The 15722-nt window shown below is 51.6% G+C and overlaps 2 protein-coding genes across 6 annotated transcripts in view; one reads left to right on the top strand and one right to left on the bottom strand.

Annotated features, from left to right (window-relative positions):
* PRMT7 (protein arginine methyltransferase 7) overlaps window positions 1-15722 on the top strand; it is a 47401-nt gene that overhangs the window by 30509 nt on the left and 1170 nt on the right. For 3 of the 5 annotated variants that reach the window (XM_070398695.1, XM_070398697.1, XM_070398694.1), the window contains exons 9-18: window positions 191-318; window positions 953-1088; window positions 1979-2062; window positions 2450-2497; window positions 3135-3224; window positions 7116-7277; window positions 8361-8435; window positions 10465-10625; window positions 11469-11565; window positions 11787-12770. In XM_070398695.1, the coding sequence (XP_070254796.1) occupies window positions 191-318; window positions 953-1088; window positions 1979-2062; window positions 2450-2497; window positions 3135-3224; window positions 7116-7277; window positions 8361-8435; window positions 10465-10625; window positions 11469-11565; window positions 11787-11966 (1161 nt within the window). In that variant the 3' untranslated portion in view covers window positions 11967-12770. Of the gene's footprint in view, window positions 1-190; window positions 319-952; window positions 1089-1978; window positions 2063-2449; window positions 2498-3134; window positions 3225-7115; window positions 7278-8360; window positions 8436-10464; window positions 10626-11468; window positions 11566-11786; window positions 12771-15722 lie in introns of those variants that run through there. The other 2 variants (XR_011468913.1, XM_070398698.1) reach the window with 2 other exon arrangements.
* The window catches only part of SMPD3 (sphingomyelin phosphodiesterase 3), a 76809-nt gene continuing 73860 nt past the window's right edge, over window positions 12774-15722 (bottom strand). Inside the window, exon 9 of the mRNA XM_070398699.1 lies at window positions 12774-15677. Within this exon, the coding sequence (XP_070254800.1) occupies window positions 15576-15677 (102 nt within the window). The 3' untranslated portion in view covers window positions 12774-15575. The remainder of the gene's footprint in view (window positions 15678-15722) is intronic.

Below are 15722 nucleotides of genomic sequence, written 5' to 3'. Positions count from 1 at the left end.
GCAAGCTTTCCAGCCATTAGCCTTTCTGATTTGAGAATTTTCTTCTTTATCTCTTTGGCCACAGTAGCTATCTGTTGTCCACACTGTGGTCTCCCTGCAAACTGATTTGTGGCTTGGGCTTTGACTCCTGGATTAGAAGCGTTGCTCTTGTTGCAGCTAGTGACTGCTGATTCTTCGTTTCCTATTTCAGTGGCGGGACCACTGGATGCAGTGTGTGTACTTCCTGCCGCAAGAGGAGCCTGTGGTCCAGGGCTCAGCTCTCTGCCTGGTAGCCCACCACGACGACTACTGTGTGTGGTACAGCCTTCAGAGGACCAGGTATACCCCGAGCCGCAAGGGGTGGGCACTGGGCCTGTGACACTACGCATTTCTGTAAATTCCCCTTTCAGCGGTTCTCAACCTGTGGGTCGCGAACAGTGAAAATACATCCTGCGCATCAGATATTTACATTACGATTCATAACAGTAGCAAAATTACAGTTATGAAGTAGCAACAAAAATAATTTTATGGTTGGGGGTCACCACAACATGAGGACCTGTATTAAAGGGTCGAGGCATTAGGAAGGTTGAGAACCACATAAAGTTTATGTGTCTATAATTGGGAATTATAGAGGCATGAGTGGGCACATTTATATCTGAACAGAATAAAATAAGAGCAAAAGTCTGTGACCGGATGTGTCAGCACCTATTGCATGTACTCAGAAGAGGTTGCCCCCATTGTAGGGCCCCTACCTGGAACAGACATGTAGGAGAATCTTGAATCAGAGGGCCCTCCAAGCCCTAATGCCTCCTTGAGAGCCAGAGCCTAGCACGAATCTAGGAAAGGACTGTGGGTGTGTCCTCTGAGGCCCATCTTGATTTCTCTGGGGCAGGTCCCTGTGCCATGTTTTCATGCTCGCTGGTGTCTAGCAGGTTACACTCACCACTCTGTGTCTGTTCATTTACTGGCCCAGCCCCCAAAAGAATGGGAGAATCCACCCAGCACGGCCTGTGTGTGACTGCCAGGCTCACCTGCTCTGGAACCGACCTCGGTTTGGAGAAATCAATGATCAGCACAGAACTGATCAATATGCCCAGGCCCTGAGGACGGTATGTGTCTAGCCTCTTGGGTGCTTGTGGGCAAGAAGGAGATTGTCCCGTGGGTCCCAGCTCATTTGTTGCTTTTCCTTTCTGTGCTCCCTGGTCTGTCTGAGTGACTTTAGCCAGCTCCTTCCGGGGGCAGGGGGAGGGAGGGGGTTTGCTCAGGTGAGCCTGAGCCTGTCATGGAACTTCCTGAGGGCTTGTTCTCTGCTCACCCGAGAGAGCCTCCAACTGACAGCTTCTTGTTGGCTCCTGCCTTAGTCCCCCTGGAACTTTGCCTTTGTGATCACCCACCAGCAATTCCTGTGGGTGATCCCAGTGGACCCAGCCACCCATTCTTCCTTTTATCTGCTGCCTCCTTTCTGAAATTTTCTAAAATGTAAATCTGGCCATGTAACTTTCCTCCCTGAAAGCCTTTGCTCCCTGCTGCCTATAGCAGGGACCTCTCACCTGGGGGCCACACACGGGATTTGGAGGGGTGTCTCTTGACTCCTTGGAGTAGTATGCAGAAGTATGTGTGTACATGCATGCATTTTGGTGTAGCGAGGAACCTAATCATCCTAAGTTTCTCTTAGATCTGTGCCCCATAAAGGAATCCCTGTCTTTGGGGAGTCACTCAGCAGGCCCACAGCTGTCTGTGCTGTGACAGAGGCCTGTCCTCGTGGCCTGGGAGGTGGCCAGTGGAAAATGGGGCAGGCCTTCAGGTGGGCCTTCTAGGACAGCTTCCCGATCTCAGGGTCTGGGTTGGGAGAGGTGAGTGAGGTGGATGTGTTGGAGGATGGGGACTGGCTGCCACATGGTGTAGGAACACAAAAAGATCCAGCCGGGCAGTGGGATCTGTCCGTTTGTCAACAAGAATTTCTTGACATACTTGTGCTGAAGTTGCTCTTCTCTGGCAGGTACTGAAGCCAGACAGTGTTTGCCTATGTGTCAGCGATGGCAGTCTGCTCTCCATGCTGGCGCATTACCTTGGGGCAGAGCAGGTACTGGACATGTGCTGTTCTCTTAGCTTCCTGAATGCAGCTCTTGAGTTAGGGTGCCGTGTGGTCTGGGTACACAGTTCTGTAAAGCCCTTTGCAGGTGAAGCTACCATCTGTGTAGCATGCTTGGTTCAGAGTTATGGCTTTATTGCCTCCGTGTGTCGGCAGGAGTCAGGCTACAACATTGACCTATACCTGCAGCTCCGCTGTCAGCTGCCACCCTGCTCTAGGGTCAGTGTGGAGCATGGGTGCTGTCCAGCGGGCAGTGAGCACAGGTGGAGGTGGTTAGGTGGTGCCTTCTGCTTGGGAATGATTTCGCCCCATTTTCATCTTTAATTTTGTTCTCTGTTAAGTGAATCTCCTACACTAATAGCATGTTATTCTCTCTAGGTACTTACAATAGAGAGTTCGGCAGCTTCTCATAGACTGATGAAAAAGGTAAGTGATAATTGTTGTTACTGAAATAATGAGGGGACCTGCGGTGCCTGCCTTCCCAAGTCTGGCACTTACTGCTTTGAAGTAGTGTGGGTGCCAAGGGCACTGGGAGAAGCAGCAGCAGCCTGCTTGCTCCGGTCTGGCCTGGAAGTCTTCTAGGGCTGTCATTGATTAGAAACAGATGCATAGACTTCGTTTTGTTTTCTGGCTAAAGAAGTGTAAGCTTTCTCCTCACTTGAAACTAAAAAATTAAATTCTTCCTATGATTTGTTTCTGGGACACCAGTGCCCAGGGAGTCATTGCTCACAGGCTGGCCTGTCTGGTTGGTTCTGTGATGGTTTTCTCCTCCTGGCCAGTGACTGGTTTTGCTTTCCTCTCTGAAGGAGAACCCACCTCCACCAGAACTGCAGGCTTATTGCTAAGTCCTGTAGATGTGCCTGAGAGAGAAATTTCTTTTTCTGTTGCATTTTGTTAGTGATCTCATCCCTGGTGTATAGGATGCCCTGGAGGGGAGAATTTCCACAAAGCACATAAGAGTGGTGCTCTGGAACTACTTGGCCAGCAAGCTGCAGACAGAAAAAGCAACGTCGAGATGTTTTTTTCTGGACAAAAATAATACTTGTGTTGTTTTATCTCTAAGATCTTCAAGGCTAACCACTTGGAAGATAAAATTAATGTAATAGAGAAACGGCCTGAATTATTAACATCTGCAGACTTGGAGGGTAAAAAGGTGAGTAATGAGAGTTCACAGTAAGGGCACAGCGCTCGATGGCCTGAGCTCTCCCCTCTCTTCTCCAGCCTCATGGAGGGTCCCTGTGGAACTCACCAGCTAGGAAGTGGCCACTGTGGAGGGTGTGGGAGGGGTGGCAGAGATGCCCGCTGAGCAGATACTTGCACTGCTCTGAACTCTGGCTAATCTCTGCTCCTTGAAGTGAGGGCAGCCAGCTCTGCTGGGAACAACAGCAGCACACGGTGTCCTCCTCCCTGTTCCCTTCACAGCTCTCCTGTGCGCTTCACCTTCCCGTTCACCTCCCGCCGCAGTCAGCCAGGCTTCGTCCCCAGCGGGTGCCTCCCACCTCTTAGTAACTAAACAGCCTCCTGCATGCTTCCTCTCACCAGGCCCCTGAACCCTACGACCCAGAGCCCTCTCTCTCCTTAACACACTTCTTTGTAGGTTTTTAAGAGACTGGCTCTTCTAGGTTTTCTTATTTTTCCAGTTCCTTCCTCTCAGTCCTTCGTGGGTCTCTCTCTCTTCCTTCACTTGATCCTTCCCTGGGAAGTTCTTGGCGCTCCCTCCTTATCTATCCTCTCTGTGACTCCTCTCCAGTGATAACATCCTTTTCCACATGGGAATCTGTGAGGGACAAATGTGTCTCCAAGTGTCAACTGGATGTCTTTCCTCACATGTCCCACAGGCCCTTAAAGCTGGAACCTGTCATCTTTCTTGCCAACTTTTTGCACGGATTTTTTTTTTTTTTTTAATATATTTTATTGATTTCTTACAGAGAGGAAGGGAGAGAGATAGAGAGTTAGAAACATCGATGAGAGAGAAACATCGACCAGCTGCCTCCTGCACATCTCCTACTGGGGATGTGCCCGCAACCCAGGTACATGCCCCTGACCGGAATCGAACCTGGGACCCTTCAGTCCGCAGGCCGATGCTCTATCCACTGAGCCAAACCGGTTTGCACAGATTTTTTGATATATAATGGACATATCATCAACTCAACCCATGGCAAGAGTACAATTTAATGATTTTTTTTTTTTAGTAAATATATAGAGTTGCACAACTATCACACAGTCTAGTTTTACAACATTTTCTTCACCCAGCCCCCAGCCCCAGGCAACCACTGATCTGGTTTTTGTCTATAAACTTGTCTTTTCTGGGCATTTCATGTAAGTGGAATAATACAATATATGGTCTTCTCTGTTGGGCTTCTTTCACTGGGCATGTCTTTGAGGTTCATCCATGTTGTAGAATGTGTCAGCATTTTGTTCTCTTTGTTGTTGTTAATCCTTACCTGAGGATATTTTTTTGCTTTGATTTTTAGAGAGAGTGGTAGGGAGGAACAGAGGGGAAAAGAGAGAGAGAGAGAGGGAGAGAGACATTGATGTAAGAGATACACATCGATTGGTTTGCCTTCTGCATTTGCCCTGACCAGGGCTGGGGATGGAACCCACAACCCAGGTACATGCCCTTAACTGGGGATTGAACCCACCACCCTTTGGTGTGCGGGCTGAGGCTCTAATGACGGAGCCATACTGGCCAGGGCAGTATTTTGTTCCTTTTTAATTCTGATTGGTACCCCATGGTATGACTATGCCACAGTTTGTGTATCCATTCACTTGTTAGGGGTATTTGTATTGTTTCCAGGTTTTGGCTGTTTCAGCGCTGCTGTGAACACTGGTACCTAAGTCTTTGTGAGGATACGTATTTTCAGCTGCCTAGGCTTAGAATTGGTGGTTCATAAGGTATTTTTGTTTTAACTTTTTAAGAAACTGCCAAACTTGTCCAAAGTGGCTGTACCATTTTACATCCCTAGTCATGTATGAGGGTCCCAGTTTCACTGTATCTTTACCAACACTTGTTGTCTATTGTTTTTTTTTTTTATAAGATTTTTTTTTTAATATATTTTATTGATTTTTTACAGAGAGGAAGGGAGAGAGATAGAGAGTTAGAAACATCGATGAGAGAGAAACATCGATTAGCTGCCTCCTGCACATCTCCTACTGGGGATGTGCCCGCAAGCCAGGTACATGCCCTTGACCGGAATCGAACCCGGGACCTTTCAGTCCGCAGGCCGACGCTCTATCCACTGAGCCAAACCGGTTCGGCATTGTTGTCTATTGTTTTTATTATGGTCATTTAATGACTGTGCAGTGATGTCTCATGGTTTTGATGTGTGTTTACCAAATGCCTAATGATGTTGAACACCTTTTTATGTGCTCATTTGCTCTTCTGTATCTTATTTAGTGAAATATCTACTCAGATTTTTTATCCATTTCCCCCCTATGCCTTTTTTTTAAAGAACAATTTATGACCCATTAAAACACACACTTAAGTGATTTATTATATTCATAAGGTTATGCAACATTCACCCCGATCAACGTTAGAACATTTTATCCCCCAAAAGGAGACCCCTTGCCCATTAGCAGTCACTCCCCATTTACCACCAATCCTCCCAGCCCTAGGCAACCACTAATGTACTTTTTGTCTGTATCAATGGCCATTTCTGGACATTTCATGTAAATGGAGTCATGCAATACGTGATCCTTTTGTGATTGCCTTATTTCAAGATTCATACACATTGTAGCATAAACCAGTGCTCCATTTCTTTTTACTGCTGGGTAATAGTCCATTGTTTTTCTGTTTTTCAGTTGATGGACATTTGGGTTGTTTCTACTTTTTTGGCTACTGTGAATGCTGCTATGAACATTCATATACAAGTTGCTCTTTTCCCCCCTCATTGATGAGGATTAAAAAGGCATTTAAATTCTGTAAGCCATTGGCATGGTGCACTGGCTAGATTCCAGGCCACTGGGGTGGTGAATAGAAGTGGTGAGCGGGGCATTCTTGCCTTGTTCCTGATGCTGGGGGGTGGGGAGCACTCAGGACCAACACTTCTCTGTCTTCAGTGTCTTCCTTCTGCATCTCCGTCACCTCAGCCAGAAACCCCGACATCTTGGACTGGTGCCCTGTCTCATCAGCATCTGTCACGTCTTGGTCTCCCTTTTGCACACTCCCCACTCCTTACAGTACTCACCCAAGTCCCCTCCAGTCCCCGCTCCATCTGCAGGTGGTGTCCTCATAGGCTTTGTGGATGTCAGAGGGCTCTTTCTAAAAACACACCCCTTCTCTGATTAAAGCTTTTAGTGGCCCCCTCTTGCCTCCTTGGCACAGTCCAGTCCCCTTAACCTGTCATCAGTTGCCTTTGGGTGACCTGGCTCCTCTGCATTTCTCTGGCCTCACCCTTTACCAACCTGCCCTGTGTGCTCATCTGGCGCGCTCCTGAGAGGGCCTCCTCTCCCACCGTATGTGCCTCTGTCCGTCCACTGTCTGGAGTCTCCTCTCCTTTGCTTTTCGGACTCCTACTCATGTGTTTCATGTCTGCTTCATTTATGCAGCACATGTGTACTGACCATCTGCTGTGGGCCAGGCACTTTGCTCAGTGCTGGGGTTACTGTGCTGCCAGGGTCCCTATTTCCATGGTGCTCAGAGCCTCATGAGAGAGATGGACAAACACTGAAAATAAATTGTCCAGATAAGCTTTGAGTGGAATGTCCAGGGCCGTCCTGGAGGCCCTTCCTGATGCTCTTACCTCTGAGGTCTTCTACGTGCCCCTTCCATGCCTCTGTCATAGCCTGTCGCTCTCCGTGAGGACAGTCCCAGCTTCACCGGCTCCCTCTTCCATTCAGCACTCCTAAGGGTGGGGCTTGTTTCTATTTTTTCATCTCTGTATCCTCACGGGCAGGTGCGGACCTGGCACACTTCTTTGTTGACTGAGTGAGTGAGCAAATGAATGGCCTGTTGCTTCCATGTACCCGTGAAACTTGTGACCCGTGTTTCTTTTCAGAAGAGTCCTTCTGATGTCTTGGTTCTGCTTCTCGCTCTGATCTCCAGGTCTCTCTCCTGCTGGGTGAGCCGTTCTTTACCACCAGCCTGTTGCCATGGCACAATCTGTACTTCTGGTATGTGCGGACTGCCCTGGACCAGCACTTGGGGCCTGGCGCTGTGGTGATGCCCCAGGCTGCCTCGCTGCACGCTGTGGTCGTGGAGTTCAGGGTAGGCCACCCAGAGGTTTTTGCAGACGGGACGGGGGTACCTTGCTTTCTTGCAAAGACTTGGGTGTAGATGGTGGTCCTCGGGTCTGTGTGATTTGGCCTCTGCTTTTCTGTTTCAGCACCTGCTGGGCTGAATAGAAGACGCCTGTCTTTTTTTAAATGCGGTAATTTGACATATGAAATGGAATTGGCTGCGTGTTGTCATTGTACAATATGGCTTATCAGAATAATTAAAATACATAAATTAAGAGTTTCAGAAGACGTGCTGTGCAGCTTGCTCTGCTCTCATTAAGAGTCCAGGCTGCACTTGTTAAAAGCCTTTTGAGACGGGAGAGTCACCTTTATGCGAGAAAAAATTGAAAAGCTTCATTTTAATTTTCTCATCAAAGCAGAGCCACAGTCACACAGTCATTTTGGGAAAGGCATTTTTATTAAAAGGATTTTAAAATGCTTTTAATGCGAAATGTCGAGTGAACCTCATTTGATATTTCTTTGATAAGAATGGCTTTGTCCATTGGTAGCTGAGTGACCCCATCACTTACTTTCTGGGTATTTCTTCTGTGTTATTTGTTTACCTGATGAGATTTCCACATGAATTCTGGTGTTCATGGCCAAAGAAGGAATGTGGAGAGCGATGCTCGTCTCCAGGCAAAAATCCAGGAGGACACAAAGGTGACTGGTCTGAGGGCTTCTGGTCTCCTCCCTCCTGCTGTTCTCACGCTGTTTATTGGTACAGAGCCTTATAGATTTTTTCCTGAAGAAAATGGTGTTCAGGATGGACAGAGAGCAAGAAACCCTAGCCCAGTAGCTCTGGCCAGTTGTCTCCTTGTGGGAGAGGACTTGGGGTCATGTCACAGAACTGTCCTCAGTTTTGGGGGCTCTCTTCTAGGTCCCCAACCTTGGGTGTGTCTTCTAGGCATGTGAAAACAGCACGATGTGCCTAAGGTTTGGGGCTGGGGACACCCCAGCTGGACCTCACTGACCCTCTTTATCTTGTTGCCACACTTCCCTGTGGCCCCTGTGGGTGCGGGCGTCGGGGTTCCCTGGCGGGTGGGTGTCAGTGAAGACTGTGCCTTCCTCGTAGGACCTGTGGCGGATCCGGAGCCCCTGTGGCGACTGTGAAGGCTTTGATGTGCACATCATGGATGACATGATTAAGGTAGATGGGGCTGCAGCTCCCACCCACAGTGTTCCTCCCACCCACTCCACATCACCACAGGCCTCTGACAGGGACGTCTGGCTTCTGTGGAGAGACATGGGTTGGGCAGTGTGAGCAGCAGCTCTTCTGTTGGGGCCGGGCGTACTTGTTCTGCTTGGCTTGTCATGAGCATTAGTCTGAGAGCCATTGTGTCTCAGGGTCTAGTACCAGGCCATTCTTGGCCCTGTGCTGTAACCCCTGAATCAGAATCGGTTGCCTCCCATACATGCCCTGCCCAGGGATTGAACCCACAATCTAGGTATGTGCCCTGATTGGGAATTGAACCAAAACCTTTTGTTGTAGGGATAATGCTCTAACAGCCCAGGGCTCTGTTCACATTTTTCTACAATGATTGTGGATTGTTCATATGTGTGTGTGTGTGTGTGTGTGTGTGTGTGTGTGTATATATATATATACACATACACATATTTAAAAAAATATATATATATATTATTGATTTTTTTTTTACAGAGAGGAAGGGAGAGGGATAGAGAGTTAGAAACATCGATGAGAGAGAAATATTGATCAGCTGCCTCCTGCACACTCCCTACTGGGGATGTGCCCGCAACCAAGGTACATGCCCTTGACCGGAATCGAACCTGGGACCCTTGAGTCCGCAGGCTGATGCTCTATCCACTGAGCCAAACCGGTTAGGGCATAAATATATTTTTTGAAGTAAATAAATTTACCAGATATTTTCAGTTTGCCTGCCCCTCCACAGTTAACCACTGACTGTTCCATGCTTCTAGAAATCTTCTTTGTCCTGTGTCACTGCACACTCTAGCCTCCTCTGACCACTTCTTAGGCTCCTTCTTGGCGTCTCCCATCCTTTCTATCCCCTAAGCTGTCATGTGTTCTAGGTCTCCCTCAGGCCCCTTTCCTTACCAGTCCACTGCCCCCTCTCTGTTGCAGGATAATGTTTGCATCTGTCCTGAGCTCAGACCAAATAGCTAAGAGCAGTGTACCCTCCACTGAGATGTCCTCAGGCACTCTGACCTTGATGCTTCCAAATTCACATGCTCTTTCCCCATCCCCAGCCTGGCTTCTTCCAGGGCTCCCATCCTCGGCCTGCCACCACCTCATACCCAGGTACCAAGCACTGGGCTCAGGGCCTGGGCATCCTCCCAGGCAAGTCCTCGCCTTCCCTTGTACTTGGTCATCAGGTTCCATAACCGTCAGGTCATCAGTGAGCCCCAAATCCAGTTTTCTTTCCCTGCTGCTGCTCTGGTCTGGGCCACTTCCTCTTGTCTGTGACCATGTAGCCTCCTGTCTCCCCCACTCTACCATTCCGCACTTGGAGCTCAAATACACCTGTAGATCCTGAGTCTGACCCTGTCTACCCACTGTGGGAAAACCCGTGAGGCCCCCTGTCCCTTCCCCCTGCAGAGTCACCCCTTCAGAGTCACTGACCCCTGCTGCTAGGCCTGCTCTTTCCTCAGTTTTGTCCACTCTCCTTGCAACCAACTCCCGTGTGACCTTAGGAGGCAGCTCCGAGGTCACCCCTCCAGGCAGCTCTCTTGCCCAGCCCTGTCTCTACAGGAGTCAGCGCTCCTCGGCACCATGGTTGCTTGTCTCTGCGTTGTCTAGACTGGGATCCTCATGTGGGGGTGATCTGTCAGCTGTAGTGCTTAGTAAGGGCCACCTAACGGGCGAGTGTCCAAGCACCAGGTGTTGTCATCAGTGTGGACATTTGGTCCTCAAAGTAGCTTGTGAGATAAGCAGTGTCATCCCATTTTAAAAAGGGAGAAAGTGAGACTTAGAGAGGTGAAGTGACTTGCTGGGGAGACAGCTCATGAATGGCACAGGGAACAGAGAAGCCATGGTCTGTGAGGACCCACTGCCCATGAGACTGTGGCATTTACCCTGAGGGACGGGACCATGGAGGCGAGGGGCCACTGGCATGGACCCTGGAGGTGGGGACATGAACCCCTTGCCTCCTGGGCGTCCTGGTCCTGTCTCTGCAGATCCTCAAATCTCCTTCCCTTCTCAGCATGCCTTGGACTTTAGGGAGAGCAAGGAGGCTGAGCCGCACCCGCTGTGGGAGTACCCATGCCGCAGCCTCTCCGAGCCGCAGCAGATCCTGACCTTTGATTTTCGGCAGCCAGTCCCCCCGCAGTCTGTCCGTGCTGAGGGCTCCATTGAGCTGAGGAGGTGAGTGTTGGCTCCTGAGTGGGAGTGTTGGGGAAGGAAATAAGGGGGCGGGGAGTGCCTGCTTTCTGTCTAGCAGTTACTGTCCATGTGGCTAACCACTTGATGGCCTTCCTTGTCTCAGCCTTGCCCTTCTTGGTCTAAAGTGGCCCCGAGTGTAGTCCCCACAGCCTCTGGGTAGGAGACGGTGCCCAAATGGGGTTTGCTTTTCCCTCTGCATCTCAGGCTCCCTTTGAGCTAACAGCATGTTGGATCACAGCTGCAGAGAAATGTGAATTTGGTTGCTATGGTTACCCATTGGACCATTTTTCTCCTGGGAACTAAAGCAGGTTAGGAATTGGTGAGGGCACACACTGTGAGGCATGGTCAGGCCCACCCAGCTCCAGCTCCCAGAGGAAGAGCCCCCCCCTGGGTGGAGCCCTGAGCCCAGGGCCCTTTGGGGCTCCTCTGACGAGGGAAGGCAGGCAGAGACCATCTGGGCCTGCCATCCAGGGTATCAGGGAGGCTTCTTCCAGCATGCGGTGCCAGGGCTGTGCTCTGAGCCCCTGGACCAAGCCTTTCTGTGACCGCAGGCTAAGGAGGCTGGTCCTGTGGCTGACCTGCCCTGCCCCAGGCTTACCCAATACATGGCCAGGCTGTGAGGAGTGAGGGGGCTTTGGGTTGTGGCTCTTCTTGTCAGCATTTTACTGAGTGGTTTTTAGTCAGGTGGAGTGTCAAGAGCCTCCTGACTGGGCAGGTGGAAGTGGGGAAGAAGTAGAGGTTTCTGGAAAGCAGAGGGGAGCCATGGCCATGCTCACCATCTCTTGTGGTGCTGTTTCTGTTTGACCAAACATCTCCCTCCCCCAGGCCTGGGAGGAGCCACGGGGCTGTCCTGTGGATGGAATACCACCTGACCCCGGACAGCACCATCAGCACTGGCCTGCTGAAGCCTGCAGAGGACAAGGTAGTGCTGTGCACACGGGCCCAGAGTGGCTGACCCTGAGCGCCAGTCCTGTTGGGGGGGCCGCACCACCACTGTGCTTTGGGTGTTCCTGGGACACGGTCAGCCAGATGGGAACCTGGTCTGAGCAGCAGCTTCCCACTGTGAGCTTTTAGCAGGGGAGGCTGGCCAGAGAGGGCTTAGCTGCTGGCCGCCCTCACCACCTTCTGCTTCTCCTGCTGCAGGGATACTGTTGCTGGAACCCACACTGCAAGCAGGCCGTGTACTTCTTCAGCACCATGCTGGACCCCAGAGCACCTCTGGGAGGCCCGCAGACAGTCAGCTACACTGTGGAGTTCCAACCCCTCACTGGAGATGTCACCATGGATTTCACACTCTCTGATACCCTGAGTGATGGGCGCTGACCCTCACTTAAGAAATAAAGTGGCCCGAGAGGCTCTGGGCTCTGAATGGTGTGGCTTTCTGGGAAGGAAGTTGAAGGTGCTTCTCCTTTCAGGCCCCCGCTCAGTTTCTGGTTATGGAGACCTCGTCCCTTTTTCATTTTCACACTGCTGGCTCCTCGCTCCAGGTGTGGCAGGCAGCATGGGCTGCTGGCTGAACTTGAAGCCGAGAAGGGGGCAGGGAGCCCACTCTGCAGTGGTTCTGATGTGCTCAGAAAGCTCTAAGGCTTCAGAACCACTTTTCTGGGCCTCATGTGCTGAGGCGGCTGGACTGCCCGTGGTGGTCGCCAGCCTGGCCTGTGCGCTGGGACTTCTGCCTGGCTCTGGCTAGGAGGGGCTTCCAGGGGCCGAGATGCTGACTCATGGCTGGGCTGAGGACCGGGTTCTGGCCCTTTCACTCGATGGGTCATGTCACCAAGCCACATTCCTAAGCATTTGGCTTTAGTGTGCAGCACCAGCAGGCGACCAAAACCTGACAACGGACACCAGGCTGCTGTTCAGAAGACAAGAAGGAGGCTGTTCCAAAGCAGTTCCTGAGATGCAGATCCAGGAAACCAGCCACCAGGAGAGGGAGCCAGGAGGTACAACCCTTTCCGTGTGCCCCCCCTTTCCTGTGCCTCCCACCACCTCAGAAGTCCGGGGCAGATGAGTCCACTGCTTCTCCCCCTGACCCTCAGAATGCCCTTTTGCTGTTTACCACCTGCCCTGGGGTTGGAGTCCTTGCAGGGCCCGGCCCCAGCTTGTCGCTCAAATAAGTGGAGAACACCAGCCTTGAGCCTCACAGTTTTATTTTCTCCTTGTGATCCATCCTTCCTTTCAGCACCAGTAAAGGAGAAAAACACCTCTCTTTTCAAAATATTTTATCAGGTGAAAGATTGTTTTTCTTCTAGGGAAGAATCGTCTGGATATATATTTGATAATGTTTTTACCAAAACCTTAGGTGTGCTTACCATATAAAACCCCTAATGTCCCATGAGGATACAATACAGAAAAAAATACAGAAATTAAAAAAGTCTTTTTTTCTTTTTTAAAACAGTATTTCTAAATCTCAGCAAGTTAATACAATAGTTAAAAAGCATCAAGATTAATATTCATACTTAAAACTTAAGGTGGTTTGGACAAATGAAAATGACCATTTCCTTCCCAAGCTGACCCTGCCTCCTGGCTTCTCTGGAGGAGGCCGGGCCCGGGGCAAGTGCAGGAACTTGGTTGGGGATTTGGGTAACCCCTCTGTCTGCCCCTCCCAGGCCAAACACACAGAATATGAGATCCTGGCAATGTTTCTTTCTTTCCTTTTTAAAAATTAAAATGGAAAAGTCTGGCTTGTGCACGGCCCCAGAAGTCCACAGGCTTCAAGAAACATGTGGTTGGGTGATGGCGGCCTCGGTACTGAGGCCACATCGGGGAGTTGCTAGGGCAGCTGGGAGGTGGTACACCAGGGCCGGCTGCAGAGGCGACCTTGTTAGGACAGGAAGTGACTGAGGCACAGGGAGGTATGACTTGCCTAAGGCCGCCCTGTGAGGAGAGAAGCATGTGCCCCTGCACAGTGGCCCCCATCCAGCTGCCCTGGGAGGGAGGCAGCCCCTCTGAGGGCTGGGCGCCATGAGGTTTCTCTGCTTCAGGAGCCCTAGCCTGTCTCCCCTGCGCTCCTGGGCACACAGCTGAGCTGCAGCCTGGGGTCCTTGGCTCAGGCCCCACCACCTAGGCATTGTGCCTGCCCAGTAGGGCCCTGTCTGTGTGAGTAGATTCCTGGCTGCTCCTGGGAGTGAGGGGCCCTCTGACCCCACAAAGCCTGGCTAAGACTCGGAAAGCCAGGCCCTTGGAGGTGGGGCACAGCAGAGCTCAGGTGGGATTGTGTTCTCAGTGGTGAGTAGCCCCTCATGGCTCTGGACCCCAGGGGCAGGGCTGGGAAGTATTGAAGCTCTCAGCTCTGCCACTGCCCTGGCCAGGTGGGTTCTGACAAGCCAGTGCCACGGTGGGTATAGCTTGTCCTCTCCCAGCACAGGACCTGACCTCTGGATGGCTGCTTGGACCCCTCTTGGTCCCTCTTGCAGCTCAGTGGGTGACAAGGCACAGTGTCAGCGCACCGACACCAGAGGGTCCTGGGCAAAGCTGGCTTCAAGCTAGGTGGGCACAGGTCAGGGCACTGGGAGGAGGGGAGATAAGTGGGGGTTGTCAAGAACAGTCCCCTGAGCTGGGGGAGCCTCACACCTGGAAATGGACACAGCCTTCTCTGTGTGACTGTAGGGAGCGTCCCCAGGTGTTTATAAAGGCAGGTGGGCGGAGGCAGTGCTGCCATGGGGTGATGAGCTGCAGGCCTCACCTATAGGCTTTGCCACGCCCAGTGCCTGGGTGCCTGGGGCTGGCCCTGGGCGCCTAGTGGCAGAGTGGGCATCTATGTGCCTGGATGCCAACCAGTACCACTCCTTGCCCTGTGCAAGCAATGGCCCCTGACCTTGCCACCCGCAGCCTGCCCACTGGTGAGGGGGGGATAGGTCGCCCTCTGCACTTTGGCCCCAGGGTCACTTTTGAGGGTGGGTCTGGGGGACAGAGCTGCAGCCCTACCCAGAGGCAGGCGGGCAGTTCCTGAGCTCCTCCAGCATGTGGATGGGGCAGTCCCCAGGGAAGGATTGGTCCCAAACCAGAAGGGTGTCTGGAGGAGAGAGGGGATCAGGCAGAAAGAGGAGGTGTTGGTTTTGGCAGAAGAGAAGCTACACATTTATCATTTTCAAAACCAGCAGCGCCCTTTCCACTGTATCCGGGAGCTCCCCTCTCCCTGGAGAAGTGGTGCTCTCTCCTCAACTTCCTGTTTCCACTTAGAGTGGGTCCCAGGCCAGGAGGGGTGCCTGTCTCAGGAAGAGCAGCGTTCTCCCTTGCAGTTTGCAGACCCTCTAAAGTGAAGGGTTGTTTCTGGTGTTGACTCTTTCTGTTTTTCTTTTTAAAATGTAATCGCCCTTGAATGCAAGACCCTGGGAAGAGCCCGGGCTTGTGGTGACTGGACATAGCCCTCACGGTCCCTGCTCATGAGCCGACCCAGCTGCAGGCTGCACGCTGGCGGCCCTGTGCCCAGGAATGCTTCTTTGGCTGGTTCTGATTGTGTTTGGAGTTTGGCCTTGGGTGAGGCCTGAGCAAGGGGTCTGTGTGACTATGGTGTGGCACATGGCATGCGGGCAGCGTGCATGCGAGGGTGCAGGCATGCGAGACAACATGACAGCAGACAGAAATAATGAACCCTGGACGAAGCTTGAGAAAAGATACAAAGAGTACAGAAACCCGGTTCTCATACTAACCCACGGGTTACAAACTAGGTTGTGCTGTAGATTTGTAGAAAATCACGTTTTTGAAAGAATGGCACTGGTTGGGTAGCTAGGGCTCCTCGGGTTGACCTGACTCCTGTTCGCAGCTAGTGCCCAGAGGTGCAGGGCAGCTCTGGTTGCAGCTCACCCGGGGATGACCTCGGCTCCCCCAGCCCCTGTCCTCTCTCTGGCACTGCTGCTGGAGGGGACATGGCCAGAAAGGGGCTTTGGCTCAAAGGACTAGCAGAGGCCAGGCTGCTGTGATGACTTGGCTGGTCTACGCCTCCTCATCCCCCGTAGACACCATTAACCGCATGGCCACTGGGAGGTGGTCGGTCAGGCCGGACAGCTGGGTGATGAAACTGAATTCTTCCACCTCCTGGGGTTGGGGGAAGAGAAGCATCCTGATTAGACCCAAAGGACA

The sequence above is a fragment of the Myotis yumanensis genome, unplaced genomic scaffold, assembly GCF_028538775.1.
Source record: "Myotis yumanensis isolate MYYU_CA2020_CCGP unplaced genomic scaffold, mMyoYum1.0.hap1 SCAF_18, whole genome shotgun sequence".
Classification (NCBI taxonomy): Eukaryota; Metazoa; Chordata; class Mammalia; order Chiroptera; family Vespertilionidae; genus Myotis; species Myotis yumanensis.
Note: the sequence above shows the minus strand (reverse complement) of the source record. Positions and strands in the feature narration are given on the sequence as shown.